General features: G+C 42.4%; 1 protein-coding gene across 2 annotated transcripts in view; it reads right to left on the minus strand.

Annotated features, from left to right (window-relative positions):
• The window catches only part of M6PR (mannose-6-phosphate receptor, cation dependent), a 146,329-nt gene extending 139,623 nt beyond the window's left edge, over positions 1-6,706 (minus strand). For both annotated transcript variants that reach the window (XM_053692805.1, XM_053692804.1), the window contains exons 1-2: positions 3,528-6,706; positions 77-235 (exon numbers count right to left, since the gene is read on the minus strand). In XM_053692805.1, the coding sequence (XP_053548780.1) occupies positions 77-234 (158 nt within the window). In that variant the 5' untranslated portion in view covers position 235; positions 3,528-6,706. The remainder of the gene's footprint in view (positions 1-76; positions 236-3,527) is intronic.
• Positions 6,707-12,939: the final 6,233 nt, after the last annotated feature.

A 12,939-nucleotide genomic window follows, 5' to 3' on the forward strand; every position in this document is an offset into this window, starting at 1 on the left:
AGTGCTGATCACTCATGCTGCAGAGCCCCAGCACATTACCTGACGTTATACAGGACTCACAGAAGCGTAGTCTCACCTCTTGTGCTTCAGTGGCGCCAGTCGTTGCAGTAACGCCTGCTCTACTGTAGACTTCTTGTCAGCATCACCCACCAGCTGGCAGTCATTAATGACAGCTTCTCCAACAGCCAAGCTAGAAACAGCAGCGAGACAGATATAGGAGAGCCAGGAATACATCCTGCAGAGACAGCCATAAAGAACCGTTACTAAACACACCGTAGGCCTAAATAAAGTATAATCTACAGCTAATTTAAGTGACCCTAAACGTCCTAGAGCTTTAAACATGGCTTCTAGTCCAACTCAAAGACGTCCTATTGAAATAGAAGCCATATGTACTAAAGACTTCTAAATAGATAAATGTGACACAGGGCCACAAGTATTTAACCTGCCGATGTGCTAGCAGCAATTAAGTTACCTAGATGCAAAGATAAAACAGAAATAACTTTATTTAAAATAAAGCTAAAAGAACACAAGCTGATTGGTGCATATAGGAGTAAACCATAACGCTACTAACCATTTATAGATAATCTGTTTAACTGAGGGTGGCTAAAGAATAAACACCTTGAGAAGTCACTGGCAGTCTGTTAATTGCTGGAACTTTACTTTCAATAATATCTATCATTTAATTATCTTGTTATTTATTTTTCCTATATGCTTGTGCACCCCCTGGTAAAATCTGTATATATGGAATATTTTCTGATCTGGTATCACACAGGTTACACGTGTATAGGACAAACGCAGTAAACCCCAAATATTTATTGCTTCATATTATTGGTATATACCCGACGGTATCTTCTGTTCTACAGGCGCTGGAGAATTAAAGGAACAGTCCAGTCAAAATCATCATTAAAATAGGGCATTTAATTTTAAACAACTTTACAATGTACTTTTATTATCAAATTTGCTCTGTTCTCTTTGTATTCTTTGTTGAAAGCTAAACCTAGGTAGGCCACCTTTTATCTCAGTGCTTTTTGACAGTTTTTCACAACTAGACAGCGCTAGTTCATTTGTGCCATATAGATAACATAGTGCTCATTTCCGAGTCAGCACTGGTTGGCTAAACTGAGTGTCAAAGAACTGAAATAAGAGGCAGTCTGCAGAGGCTTAGATACAAGGTAATCACAGAGGTAAAAAGTATATTAATATAACTGAGATAAGGAGCAGTCTGCAGAGGTTTAGATACAAGGTAATCACAGAGGTAAAAAGTATATTAATATAACTGAGATAAGGAGCAGTCTGCAGAGGCTTAGATACAAGGTAATCACAGAGGTAAAAAGTATATTAATATAACTGAGATAAGGAGCAGTCTGCAGAGGGTTAGATAGAGGGTTAGATACAAGGTAATCACAGAGGTAAAAAGTATATTAATATAACTGAGATAAGGGGGCAGTCTGCAGAGGCTTAGATACAAGGTAATCACAGAGGTAAACAGTATATTAATATAACTGAGATAAGGGGGCAGTCTGCAGAGACTTAGATACAGGGTAATCACAGAGGTAAAAAGTATATTAATATAACTGAGATAAGGGGCAGTCTGCAGAGGCTTAGATACAAGGTAATCACAGAGGTAAAAAGTATATTAATATAACTGAGATAAGGGGCAGTCTGCAGAGGCTTAGATACAAGGTAAAAAGTATATTAATATAACTGAGATAAGGAGCAGTCTGCAGAAGCTTAGATACAAGGTAATCACAGAGGTAAAAAGTATATTAATATAACTGAGATAAGGAGCAGTCTGCAGAGGCTTAGATACAAGGTAATCACAGAGGTAAAAATTATATTAATATAACTGAAATAAGGGGCAGTCTGCAGAGGCTTAGATACAGGGTAATTACTGAGGTAAAAAGTATATTAATATAACTGAGATAAGGAGCAGTCTGCAGAGGCTTAGATACAAGGTAATCACAGAGGTAAAGAGTATATTAATATAACTGTGTTGGTTGTACAAAACTGGGGAATGGGCAATAAAGGGATTAGCTATCTTTTTAAACAATAATTATGGAGTAGCCGTTCCTTTAATACACAAGTCATTTTAAATTTATAATTAAAGAGATATGAAACCCATATTTTTCTTCCATGATTCAGACAGAGCATGTGATTTTAAGCAACTTTCTAATTTTCTCCTATTTTCAATTTTTCTACGTTCTTGATATCTTTATTTTAAAAAGCAGGAATGTAAGCTTAGAAGCTGGCCCATTTCAGCACCCTGGGTAGCGCTTTTTGATTGGTGGTTAAATGTAGCCAACAATCAGCAAGTGCTACTCAGGTTCTGAACCAAAATTGGGCTGGCTTCTAAGCTTACATTCAAATAAAGATACCAAGAGAACGAAGAAAAATTGACAATAGGAATAAATTAGAATGTTGCTTAAAATTGCTTCTCTATCCGAATCATGAAAGCAAACTGGGTTTGATTTACCTTTAGGAATAAACAGTCAGTTAACATGTTACTTTTTAACCATTTAAACCACCAGTGACACCCTTAGGTATGAGCTGAGAAACACGTGTCCTGGAGCCTTCGTGAGACACTGACAAGCAGAGGCCCCAATCAAAAGAGGAAGTAAATCTGCCTAAGGCTGCTCACAGAGTGACATAGCACAGATAAACTAGAGCAAACCACCAAACTAACTAATCAGTGGGAGATTTAAAGGGACACTCAACCCAATTTTTTTTCTTTCATGATTTAGATAGAGCATGCAGTTTTAAGCAACTTTCTAATTTACTTCTATTATCAATTTTTTCTTCATTTTCTTGCTTTCTTTATTTGAAAAGGAAGACTAAGTTTAGAATCCGGCCAATTTTTGGTTCACAACCTGGGTTGTGCTTACTGATTGGTGGCTAAATGCACTCACCAATAAACAAGTGCTGTCCAGGATTCTGAATTAAAAATTGTCTGGCTCCTTAGCTTAGATGCCTTCTTTTTCAAATAAAAATAGCAAGAGAACAAAGAAAATTTGATAATAGGAGTAAATTAGAAAGTTGCTTAAAATTGCTGCTTTATCTGAATCATGAAAGAAAAAAATTAGGTTCAGTGTCCCTTTTTACATTCTAGGAGCTGCATTTGCCAGAATGAAACAAACCTTTGGTAAAGAGAGTTACAGATTATATAGTAAGTTAAAGTGGGCAGCACGTGCAGAAGTGACCAAGTGTGAAGCTGCCCACAGCCCAGTGAGAGATCAGAATGTGTCCAGGGCAGTTACTGCTGCACTGCTCTACATACTGGCCCCATTTCTTTGTTCACTATTTATAAATGGCTGCAAATAGGAGCAGCAACTGGTGTCTGGGGGAGAAGAAATTTCTTACAATTTCAATTTGCAGTCCAATGTCACATCCCTAGATCTTGACAACCTGGTCTAATCCCCCCTGAAGTTGTGTTCAGCAGCAGGAATGTTTCTCCACATCGAAATAGAAGCCTGACCACCCCTATGCCACCTGGCTCAGATCTGTAGTGCATCCTCTCCTCAGGACCTCACCTCTTTCTTTGTGATGTTCTTCTGCAGTCAGTAGCGGTCTCTCAGAATGTGCAAAAATCTGCACAGCCAATCACACAGCTATCCTCTAGTAACGCGTTGGCTAAGTTCTCCTACAACAGTAACACTCTCTGGCTGAGTTCTGCACTCTCCTATCCCTCTGTAACCCTCTCTAACTGAGCTATGCACTCTCCTATCCCTCTGTAACCCTCTCTAACTGAGCTCTGCACTCTTCTATCCCTCTGTAACCCTCTCTAACTGAGCTCTGCACTCTCCTATCCCTCTGTAACCCTCTCTAACTGAGCTCTGCACTCTCCTATCCCTCTGTAACCCTCTCTAACTGAGCTCTGCACTCTCCTATCCCTCTGTAACACTCTCTAGCTGAGCTCTGCACTCTCGTATCCCTCTGTAATACTCTCTAGCTGGGCTCTGCACTCTTCTATCCCTCTGTAACACTCTAGCTGAGCTCTGCACTCTCCTACCCCTCTGTAACCCTCTCTAGCTGAGCTCTGCACTCTCCTATCCCTCTGTAACCCTCTCTAACTGAGCTCTGCACTCTCCTATCCCTCTGTAACACTCTCTAGCTGAGCTCTGCACTCTCCTACCCCTCTGTAACCCTCTCTAGCTGAGCTCTGCACTCTCCTATCCTTCTGTAACCCTCTCTAGCTGAGCTCTGCACTCTCCTACCCCTCTGTAACCCTCTCTAGCTGAGCTCTGCACTCTCCTATCCTTCTGTAACCCTCTCTAACTGAGCTGTGCACTCTCCTGCCCCTCTGTAACCCTCTATAGCTTAGCTCTGCACTCTCGTATCCCTCTGTAATACTCTCTAGCTTAGCTCTGCACTCTCGTATCCCTCTGTAATACTCTCTAGCTGAGCTCTGCACTCTCTTATCCCTCTGTAACACTTTCTAGTGCATCCTCTCCTCAGGACCTCACCTCTTTCTTTGTGATGTTCTTCTGCAGTCAGTAGCGGTCTCTCAGAATGTGCAAAAATCTGCACAGCCAATCACACAGCTATCCTCTAGTAACGCGTTGGCTAAGTTCTCCTACAACAGTAACACTCTCTGGCTGAGTTCTGCACTCTCCTATCCCTCTGTAACCCTCTCTAACTGAGCTATGCACTCTCCTATCCCTCTGTAACCCTCTCTAACTGAGCTCTGCACTCTTCTATCCCTCTGTAACCCTCTCTAACTGAGCTCTGCACTCTCCTATCCCTCTGTAACCCTCTCTAACTGAGCTCTGCACTCTCGTATCCCTCTGTAATACTCTCTAGCTTAGCTCTGCACTCTCGTATCCCTCTGTAATACTCTCTAGCTGAGCTCTGCACTCTCCTATCCCTCTGTAACACTCTCTAGCTGAGCTCTGCACTCTCGTATCCCTCTGTAATACTCTCTAGCTGGGCTCTGCACTCTTCTATCCCTCTGTAACACTCTAGCTGAGCTCTGCACTCTCCTACCCCTCTGTAACCCTCTCTAGCTGAGCTCTGCACTCTCCTATCCCTCTGTAACCCTCTCTAACTGAGCTCTGCACTCTCCTATCCCTCTGTAACACTCTCTAGCTGAGCTCTGCACTCTCCTACCCCTCTGTAACCCTCTCTAGCTGAGCTCTGCACTCTCCTATCCTTCTGTAACCCTCTCTAACTGAGCTGTGCACTCTCCTGCCCCTCTGTAACCCTCTATAGCTTAGCTCTGCACTCTCGTATCCCTCTGTAATACTCTCTAGCTTAGCTCTGCACTCTCGTATCCCTCTGTAATACTCTCTAGCTGAGCTCTGCACTCTCTTATCCCTCTGTAACACTTTCTAGCTGAGCTCTGCACTCTTCTACCCCTTTGTAACCCTCTCTAGCTGAACTTTGCACTCTTCTATCCCTCTGTAACCCTCTATAGCTGAGCTCTGCACTCTCTTACCACTCTTTAACCCTCTCCAGCTGAACTCTGCACTCTCCTACCCCTTTGTAACACTCTCTAGCTGAGCTTTGCACTCTTCTATCCCTCTGTAACCCTCTCTAACTGAGCTCTGCACTCTCCTATCCCTCTGTAACCCTCTCTAACTGAGCTCTGCACTCTCCTATCCCTCTGTAACCCTCTCTAACTGAGCTCTGCACTCTCCTATCCCTCTGTAACACTCTCTAGCTGAGCTCTGCACTCTCGTATCCCTCTGTAATACTCTCTAGCTGGGCTCTGCACTCTTCTATCCCTCTGTAACACTCTAGCTGAGCTCTGCACTCTCCTACCCCTCTGTAACCCTCTCTAGCTGAGCTCTGCACTCTCCTATCCCTCTGTAACCCTCTCTAACTGAGCTCTGCACTCTCCTATCCCTCTGTAACACTCTCTAGCTGAGCTCTGCACTCTCCTACCCCTCTGTAACCCTCTCTAGCTGAGCTCTGCACTCTCCTATCCTTCTGTAACCCTCTCTAACTGAGCTGTGCACTCTCCTGCCCCTCTGTAACCCTCTATAGCTTAGCTCTGCACTCTCGTATCCCTCTGTAATACTCTCTAGCTTAGCTCTGCACTCTCGTATCCCTCTGTAATACTCTCTAGCTGAGCTCTGCACTCTCTTATCCCTCTGTAACACTTTCTAGCTGAGCTCTGCACTCTCTTATCCCTCTGTAACACTTTCTAGCTGAGCTCTGCACTCTTCTACCCCTTTGTAACCCTCTCTAGCTGAACTTTGCACTCTTCTATCCCTCTGTAACCCTCTATAGCTGAGCTCTGCACTCTCTTACCACTCTTTAACCCTCTCCAGCTGAGCTCTGCACTCTCCTACCCCTTTGTAACACTCTCTAGCTGAGCTCTGCACTCTTCTATCCCTCTGTAACCCTCTATAGCTGAGCTCTGCACTCTTCTATCCCTCTGTAACCCTCTATAGCTGAGCTCTGCACTCTCCTACCCCTTTGTAACACTCTCTAGCTGAGCTTTGCACTCTTCTATCCCTCTGTAACCCTCTATAGCTGAGCTCTGCACTCTCTTACCACTCTTTAACCCTCTCCAGCTGAGCTCTGCACTCTCCAGCTACCACCATATAATACTTTCTATCTACGTGCCACACTCTCCTACCTCCAGCTTGTGCTCTAGGTACCCGGTACCCTCACTTCCCGTTTCCCATGTGACCCTTACTGCTTTTTGCTTTCTCTCACTTCCTATTTCTAAAAGGAGCGGAAACAGGAAGAAAACCGGAACTTGAGAAACTTTAACTGTCAACATGAGACCATATAGAGGCGTGGTCGTCAAAGGGATTACCCAATCAAAAACGAAACTACATTATGAACACGCCCCAATCACATGATCCGTCAAAGGGTCTAGCTGCAGACTGGAGCTCCACTTTAGACAGGAAACATGTGACCTCCACTCAAAGCTTTTTTTTTTTTTTTTTTTTAATCAACTTTAATTTAACAAACAACCTATAGACAATCATTCTGAAAACGAAACATTTTGCAGCTTTCTTGTTCTTCTTAATGTGCACTCACAGTGGTTACCTTATAAATGACAATCACCATTAACCACTGTGAGTGCACATTAAGAAGAACAAGAAAGCTGCAAAATGTTTCGTTTTCAGAATGATTGTCTATAGGTTGTTTGTTACATTAAAGTTGATTAAAAACAAAAAAAAGCTTTGAGAGTAGGTCCCATGTTTCCTGTCTAGAGTCAGCGGAGGTCACATGTTTCCTGTCTAGAGTCAGTGGAGGTCACATGTTCCCTGTCTAGAGTCAGCGGAGGTCACATGTTTCCTGTCTAGAGTCAGTGGAGGTCACATGTTTCCTGTCTAGAGTCAGTGGAGGTCACATGTTTCCTGTCTAGAGTGGAGCTCCAGTCTGCAGCTAGACTGCTTTGAGAACTGCGCCTTTATCCCCTTACTTATCTTGTCACGTGAAAAGAGTCGTGAAGAAGACGTAATTACACCGCCTAGCATGCTGGGAATTGTAGTTCTATAGCTACTTTTGTGGTCTAATACTAAAAGGAGATATAGCGCACTGACCGACCACCAGAAGCACGCGACTGCATGATAACCGTGTTGTAGGGGAGCTAAATATCAGTTACAACAAATACAGCTGCATGTTTATATCCTGTCTGCTGAAAAGTCTATGCCCCAGTAAAGATGTCATGTAAATGGGGAGAAATGCCTCCTTATAACATAACACCCACTAAATGCCCCCCTTGGATTTTGCCCCTTATACCTAAACATAAGCACCCACTAAATGCCCCCCTTGGATATTGCCCCTTATACCTAAACATAAGCACTCACTAAATGCCCCCCTTGGATTTTGCCCCTTATACCTAAACATAAGCACCCACTAAATGCCCCCCTTGGATATTGCCCCTTATACCTAAACATAAGCACCCACTAAATGCCCCTGTAATATTGCCCCTTATACCTAAACATAAGCACCCAGTAAAGGCCCCCTGTAATATTGCCCCTTATACCTAAACATAAGCACCCACTAAATGCCCCCTGGAATATTGCCCCTTATACCTAAACATAAAAACCCACTAAATGCCCCTGTAATATTGCCCCTTATACCTAAACATAAACACCCACTAAATGTCCCCTGTAATATTGCCCCTTATACCTAAACATAAGCACCCACTAAATGCCCCCTGGAATATTGCCCCTTATACCTAAACATAAGCACCCACTAAATGCCCCCCTTGGATATTGCCCCTTATACCTAAACATAAGCACCCACTAAATGCCCCCTGGAATATTGCCCCTTATACCTAAACATAAGCACCCACTAAATGTCCCCTGGAATATTGCCCCTTATACCTAAACATAAGCACCCACTAAATGCCCCTGTAATATTGCCCCTTATACCTAAACATAAGCACCCAGTAAAGGCCCCCTGTAATATTGCCCCTTATACCTAAACATAAGCACCCACTAAATGCCCCCTGGAATATTGCCCCTTATACCTAAACATAAAAACCCACTAAATGCCCCTGTAATATTGCCCCTTATACCTAAACATAAGCACCCACTAAATGTCCCCTGTAATATTGTCCCTTATACCTAAACATAAGCACTCACTAAATGCCCCCTGGAATATTGCCCCTTATACCTAAACATAAGCACCCAGTAAATGCCCCCTGGAATATTGCCCCTTATACCTAAACATAAGCACCAACTAAATGCCCCCTGGAATATTGCCCCTTATACCTAAACATAAGCACCAACTAAATGCCCCCTGTAATATTGCCCCTTATACCTAAACATAAGCACCAACTAAATGACCCCTGTAATATTGCCCCTTATACCTAAACATAAGCACCCACTAAATGCCCCCCTTCGATATTGCCCCTTATACCTAAACATAAGCACCCACTAAATGCCCCCTGTAATATTGCCCCTTATACCTAAACATAAGCGCCCACTAAATGCCCCCTGTAATATTGCCCCTTATACCTAAACATAAGCACCCACTAAATGCCCCCTGGAATATTGCCCCTTATACCTAAACATAAGCACCCACTAAATGCCCCCTGAAATATTGCCTCTTATACCTAAACATAAACACCCACTAAATGCCCCCTGAAATATTGCCCCTTATACCTAAACATAAGCGCCCACTAAGGCCTCGCTTCCATTGAGTCGTTAAAAATGGAGCCGTAAGCTACCGAAGCGGCCGACAGCTAAAAGTAATTTACGGCTCCATTTTAGTACCAGGTTTCCATTGAAATATTTTGCGGATAGCGTGCAGTCGCTCTTTTCGTGTAGCTGTACGTTAACGTTGTTTTAACGCTTCCATCTGATGTCGGATTTCTTGAAAATCAATTAGTTGCTAAGGTAACCCGACCTTACGCTATAGAATTTACGTTTAACGTCCATGCTCCTTACCGGTGATCACCTCTCAAGAAAAATAAAGATACACTTATCCATATTTTTAACAATCAAATACTATTTTTTAATATAATTATATTTACCACTTCATACATATAAGTAATATGTAGTGCTGCCCTAGGCATAGGTCTAGTTTGCATTCTGTAGATATATTCTTGCATATATTATTATATTTAAATATATACTGATATTTCTATTAGAATATAAGTTCAACTATTCCTATACATGAGACAACAATAAATATTACTTATAACAATTTATTTCTACATTAAAACACTTGCATTATTTGCAAATTTTATAATTTCAATAGAAAATAGGTCTCAAAAAGCACAATTTTCCTCTTTTACACCTAGTTGAGCTGGGGGTAATATGTCTCAATGTATCGACAGCCTCCGACAGAATATTAACGGTTAGCGCTTTCATTGGAAACCTGGTATAATTTATCGATTAACGGCTTCTATTACTTTCTATGGGACGCAAAGATCTTTTCGGCAGCCGAAGTCCGGCTGCCGATATTGAAGTATAATGCGCCATTGGAAACAGTCGATAAACGATATTGCTTCCGACAGCATATTTATCGGTTTGCGAGTGCACGCAAGCTGAATTACGACTCAATGGAAGCGAGTCCTAAATGTCCCCTGGAATATTGCCTCTTATACCTAAAAATAAACACCCACTAAATGCCCCCTGAAATATTGCCCCTTATACCTAAACATAAGCGCTCACTATATGCCCCCCTTGGATATTGCCCCTTATACCTAAACATAAGCACCCACTAAATGCCCCCCTTGGATATTGCCCCTTATACCTAAACATAAGCACCCACTAAATGCCCCCTGTAATATTGCCTCTTATACCTAAACATAAACACCCACTAAATGCCCCCTGAAATATTGCCCCTTATACCTAAACATAAACACCCACTAAATGCCCCCTGAAATATTGCCCCTTATACCTAAACATAAACACCCACTAAATGCCCCCTGAAATATTGCCCCTTATACCTAAACATAAGCACCCACTAAATGCCCCCTGTAATATTGCCCCTTATACCTAAACATAAGCGCTCACTATATGCCCCCCTTGGATATTGCCCCTTATACCTAAACATAAGCACCCACTAAATGCCCCCCTTGGATATTGCCCCTTATACCTAAACATAAGCACCCACTAAATGCCCCCTGTAATATTGCCTCATACCTAAACATAAATACCCACTAAATGCCCCCTGAAATATTGCCCCTTATACCTAAACATAAACACCCACTAAATGCCCCCTGAAATATTGCCCCTTATACCTAAACATAAACACCCACTAAATGACCCTGGAATATTGCCCCTTATACCTAAACATAAGCACCCACTAAATGCCCCCTGTAATATTGCCCCTTATACCTAAACATAAGCGCTCACTATATGCCCCCCTTGGATATTGCCCCTTATACCTAAACATAAGCACCCACTAAATGCCCCCCTTGGATATTGCCCCTTATACCTAAACATAAGCACCCACTAAATGTCCCCTGTAATATTGCCCCTTATACATAAGCACCCAGTAAATACCCCCTGGAATATTGCCCCTTATACCTAAACATAAGCACCCACTAAATGCCCCCTGAAATATTGCCCCTTATACCTAAACATAAACACCCACTAAATGTCCCCTGTAATATTGCCCCTTATACCTAAACATAAGCACCCACTAAATGCCCCCTGTAATATTGCCCCTTATACCTAAACAAAAGCACCCACTAAATGCCCCCTGGAATATTGCCCCTTATACCTAAACATAAGCACCCACTAAATGTCCCCTGTAATATTGCCCCTTATACCTAAACATAAGCACCCACTAAATGTCCCCTGTAATATTGCCCCTTATACCTAAACATAAACACCCACTAAATGCCCCCTGAAATATTGCCCCTTATACCTAAACATAAGCGCTAACTATATGCCCCCCTTGGATATTGCCCCTTATACCTAAACATAAACACCCACTAAATGCCCCCTGTAATATTGCCCCTTATACCTAAACATAAGCACCCACTAAATGCCCCCTGTAATATTGCCCCTTATACCTAAACATAAGCACCCACTTAATGCCCCCTGGAATATTGCCCCTTATACCTAAACATAAGCACCCAGTAAATGCCCCCTGTAATATTGCCCCTTATACCTAAACATAAGCACCCACTAAATGCCCCCTGGAATATTGCCCCTTATACCTAAACATAAGCACCCACTAAATGCCCCCTGTAATATTGCCCCTTATACCTAAACATAAGCACCCACTAAATGCCGCCTGGAATATTGCCCCTTATACCTAAACATAAGTGCCCACTAAATGCCCCCTGTAATATTGCCCCTTATACCTAAATATAAGTGCCCACTAAATGCCCCCTGTAATATTGCCCCTTATACCTAAACATAAGTGCCCACTAAATGCCCCCTGTAATATTGCCCCTTATACCTAAACATAAGCACCCACTAAATGCCCCCTGTAATATTGCCCCTTATACCTAAATATAAGCACCCACTAAATGCCCCCTGAAATATTTCCCCTTATAACTATACTCAAGCACCTACTAAATGCCCCCTGTATTATTGCCCTTTATACCTAAACATAAGTGCCCACTAAATGCCCCCTGTAATATTGCCCCTTATACATAAGCACCCACTTAATGCCCCCTGTAATATTGCCCCTTATACCTAAAAATAAGCACCCACTAAATGCCCCCTGTAATATTGCCCCTTATACATAAGCACCCACTAAATGCCCCCTGTAATATTGCCCCTTATACCTAAACATAAGCACCCACTAAATGCCCCTTGTAATATTGTCCCTTATACCTAAACATAAACACCCACTAAATGCCCTCTGTAATATTGCCCCTTATACCTATACATAAGCACCCACTAAATGCCCCCTGTAATATTGCCCCTTATACCTATACATAAGCACCTACTAAATGCCCCTTTTAATATTGTCTCTTATACCTAAACATAAACACCCACTAAATGCCCTCTGTAATATTGCCCCTTATACCTATAAATAAGCACCCACTAAATGCCCCCTGTAATATTGCCCCTTATACCTATACATAAGCACCCACTAAATGCCCCTTGTAATATTGTCCCTTATACCTAAATATAAGCACCCACTAAATGCCCCCTGTATTATTGTACCTTATCCCTAAACATAAGCACCCACTAAATGCCCCCTGTATTATTGCCCCTTATACCTAAACATAAGCACCCACTAAATGCCCCCTGGAATATTGCCCCTTATACCTAAACATAAGCACCCACTAAATGCCCCCTGGAATATTGCCCCTTATACCTAAACATAAGCACCCACTAAATGCCCCCTGTAATATTGCCCCTTATACCTAAACATAAGCACCCACTAAATGCCCCCTGGAATATTGCCCCTTATACCTAAACAAAAGCACCCACTAAATGCCCCCTGTAATATTGCCCCTTATACCTAAACATAAGCACCCACTAAATGCCCCGGGAATATTGTCCCTTATACCTAAACATAAGCACCCACTAAATGCCCCTGGAATATTGCCCCTTA

This window comes from Bombina bombina, chromosome 9 (assembly GCF_027579735.1).
Source record: "Bombina bombina isolate aBomBom1 chromosome 9, aBomBom1.pri, whole genome shotgun sequence".
Classification (NCBI taxonomy): Eukaryota; Metazoa; Chordata; class Amphibia; order Anura; family Bombinatoridae; genus Bombina; species Bombina bombina.